Source organism: Oxyura jamaicensis, chromosome 8 (assembly GCF_011077185.1).
Source record: "Oxyura jamaicensis isolate SHBP4307 breed ruddy duck chromosome 8, BPBGC_Ojam_1.0, whole genome shotgun sequence".
Lineage (NCBI taxonomy): Eukaryota > Metazoa > Chordata > Aves > Anseriformes > Anatidae > Oxyura > Oxyura jamaicensis.
Window position 1 is genome coordinate 30,551,668 of NC_048900.1, and position 3,372 is coordinate 30,555,039.

The following is a 3,372-nucleotide window of genomic DNA, read 5'->3' on the forward strand; positions in this document are numbered from 1 at the left end:
CAGGAACACAGCTTTGTTGTGCCTCGGCTCGCTGGGACCTGTGCTCCCCGAATCCCCGCGCTCACCCCCCGGCCAAGCGCCGGCGGCGTGGCTCAGGACAGAGCCGAGCGTCCCGTGCAGAGGTGATGGGGCCAAGCCCTGCCAGCACCCAGGCAGCACGCTTTGGCTGCTGGGTTTGCTGTATCAGCCGCTTCATCGCCTTCCCGGCGTGCTGCCAGGGCCGGGAGCTGCTAACCCTGTGGGGCAGGACCTGTCCCGTGCCCCGTCCCGCGCCCCCCCGGCCCTGCCCGGCTCTGCTCGGGGGGTCACGGCGCTGGAAGCGGTGCTGTGGGGAAAACAAAGCGGTGCTGGGCCGGCGGGGCAGCCAGGGGGATGTGCAAGCTGGCGTTTGCTTTGCAGAAGCGCTCGCTGCCCCTGCAGCCCACCAGGTGCGGAGGGGAGCTGCGGTGCTAAGGCAAGCACCTGCAGGGAGTAAATCGGGAATTCAGCATGGGGCAGGTGTGAAGTGCTCCTGGGGGCCCCCCTGTGCTCCCCATGTCCTGGGGTTCTGCTCTCTGCAAGTGCAGGGCCTGGCACAGCCGTCACCCATCCGGGTGCTCAGAGGTGTGACGGTGGCCAAAACGCCAAGCCCAGGACCCTCACGGAGCAGGGCTGGGGGAAACGGGGGCTCAGCGGGGCGGGCAAGAAGCATTCCAGCCCCAGGGGGACACGGCCCCGTGCAGGACGGCAGCAAGGCAGGGCCCGGGGACAGTGCTGCAAAACGGGGCCAGGAGAGCGCAGGGCCAGCAAGGAGCCAGGAGGAGAGGGAGCTGCAGGGTTAGGGGCAGCCCTGGGGGCAGGGGGTGTTCGGTGCGGACGTGGTCAGCTCGGGGCCGAGGCAAACCCGTCGGGTGGCATCCCAGCCTGGGGCTGGGGCAGAGGGCAGGCCGGGCAGAGGGATGCTTCTGTGGGTATTTTGCAGATGGGGGTGAGTAATGAGGAATCACTTCCCTTGCTGTGAGCAAACTAGCCTGATTTTCTTGTCCCTGCCTGGCATTCGGCATTATTTACCTGCCAGCCTCATCCTTCCCTGCAGGCCTGGTGCTGAGCGGCTGTGTGCGGGCTCGCATCCCACCACGGCTGCTCTTCCCCAGCAGAGCCGCAGTCTCGGGCTGTGCCGTGTCAGCCAGGACTCGGCAGGAGCAGGGTCAGCCCGTGAGCCCCTCTCGCTGCCTTTCTTGCAGCTCGCTTCCAGCCGGGGCAGCTCGGGGACGGTGCAGAGCAGCGAGGGGTGCCAGCTGCTGGCGCTGCTCCCACCGCTCCCCTTCGTTTGGCGAGGCCGGGGCATGGTCAGCATCTCACCAACACCGTTGAACGTTTGGTCTCGTTCCCCAAAACTTAACCAACTCGGTGCTGTGACGTGCAGGACACCTGCCCCGTGCTGGCGCAGCACCTCCTCCTGCAGCACGGTGCGTGCAGCACCCAGCAGGGGCAGGCACAGGACCCCGAGCAGGCCTCTCCTCCATCGCCCTGCACCACCAGAGCCACCCAGGGCCAGCAGGTGGCTGGGAAACACGGCCCAGGGGCACCGGGCTGGGGCCTCTCCTGCTGCCGGGGAGCCACCCGTGGACCGGCACCGCACGGCCCCGGCACTGCACAGCCCAGCACCTGCCCCGGCAGGGGCAAGGCGGGGACCTGCCTGCCTCCAGCCGGGAGAACTGGAAAGGGAAACAGTCCCCAGGCACTGCCGGCGGTCAGGGAGCTGCTGATACCCGGCGAGAGACCAAACCGGCCCCAGCTGCTTCTCGCTTCCCTCCCAGACAGATTGAGCTGCGCTGGAGCCGCACCGCCAGCCCGTCTGCGGGCATAATCTGATCTGCGGCGAGCTCTGGGGCTCTGGTTGCCATTAGAGATAGGGCAAATGAAGCGGACTTAATTCGGAGGCCACCAAACAAAGCTCCCACCTGTTGCGCCGGGGCCTTGCCATCTGCCGCCCCCACCTGAGCGCTTCTCCCGCGCGCCCCAGGGGTCGGGCACCGCCGCGGGATGGGGGGCACCGGGAGCCACCCGGGGCCGACCTCTGGGGGCCCTCCTGGCAATCCCCCAAGGGATTTGGCAGCGTCTGCCCCCGGGGCTCTGCGTTTGGCTGTGCAGAGCCCTTCCAGAGCCAGGCTTTATGCCCTGAAAGGTTGGTGAAGTGATGGCAGGCAGAGTGCCCAGGGCTGAGCATCACCTGGAGCTCTGCACCACCTGGAGCTGAGCATCCCCCAGGGCTGAGCATGTCCCAGCCGGGTACCAGGAGCCCAGCACCTCAGCCCTACCCAGGCACCGCTTTGGGAAACGGGCGCCCAAGCAGCAGCCGCAGAGCAGGGCTGCGAGCTGCCCCTGCAGCACCCACTGAGGGCCCTGCTGAGGGCTCTGCGGGGCTGGGCCGCAAGGGGCTGGCTTTGGGCAGCTGCGGGGAGTGCAGGCCGGGAGGAGGAGGAGGAGGAGGAGGAGGAGGAGGAGGAGGAGGAGGAGGAGGAGGAGGAGGAGGAAGGCTCCCGGGGCAGCAGCTCCCGGGGCAGGACGCGGAGGCACGGCGCAGCCGGGGGGAGCCCGTGGCGCGCTCCCCGGCATGGCGCGCCGGAGGCCCCGCCCCTTTCCCCACACACCACGCCCCCTTCCACAAAACCACGCCCACCCCACCGACCCCGCCCCCTTCTCCCCGCATCCAATCAGCAGCGGCGGCCGCTCCGGTTCCCGTGGCAGCCGGGCGGCAGCGCGGGGTTCACCCCGGGGAGGCGAAAGGCGGTCGGGAGGGGGGAGGGGCGTGGCCTCATTTGCATGAACCAATGGCGAGCGCGCATGCAAACGAGGGCGGCGCGGGTTGGCGGGGCGCGGGCAGGACAACGCCCGCGGGGCGCCTTTGTCCGCAGAGGCGGCGGCGGCGCGGGGGGAGGGGGGCGGGGACGGGCGGGGGCGGGGGGGGGGGGGGGCGGCCGGGAGCGGCCCCGGGGCTGACGGCGGCGGCGCTCCCCTGCCCTGGTGCCCTGGCCGCACTATGACTCTGGAGGAGCTGCCTGGCGAGCACCGCGCGGCCGGCAGGTAGGGACCGGGGGGGGTGCGAGGGGGGTGGGCTCTCCCGGTGCCCCCCCCGGTGCTAACGGCGTGTGCCCGCCCGCAGGATGGAGCAGGCGGGGGACGCGCTGGAGGAGGTGCTGAGCAAGGCGCTGAGCCAGCGGAGCCTCACCCTGGGCGTCTACGAGGCGGCTAAGCTGCTCAACGTGTGAGTGCTCCCTCCCCCCCGGCTTGCTCCCCGGTAACCCCTCCCGGTGCCTCCCCCCCCCCCGGTGTTCCCGGTAACCCTCCTGGTGACCCCCCCGTGCTCCTGGTGACCCTCCCGATGACCCC

At 70.3% G+C, this 3,372-nt stretch overlaps 1 protein-coding gene across 1 annotated transcript in view; it reads left to right on the forward strand.

Annotated features, from left to right (window-relative positions):
- Nucleotides 1-2,960: 2,960 nt before the first annotated feature.
- GADD45A (growth arrest and DNA damage inducible alpha) overlaps nucleotides 2,961-3,372 on the forward strand; it is a 1,709-nt gene continuing 1,297 nt past the window's right edge. The window contains exons 1-2 of the mRNA XM_035333389.1: nucleotides 2,961-3,066; nucleotides 3,146-3,248. Of these exons, the coding sequence (XP_035189280.1) occupies nucleotides 3,023-3,066; nucleotides 3,146-3,248 (147 nt within the window). The 5' untranslated portion in view covers nucleotides 2,961-3,022. The remainder of the gene's footprint in view (nucleotides 3,067-3,145; nucleotides 3,249-3,372) is intronic.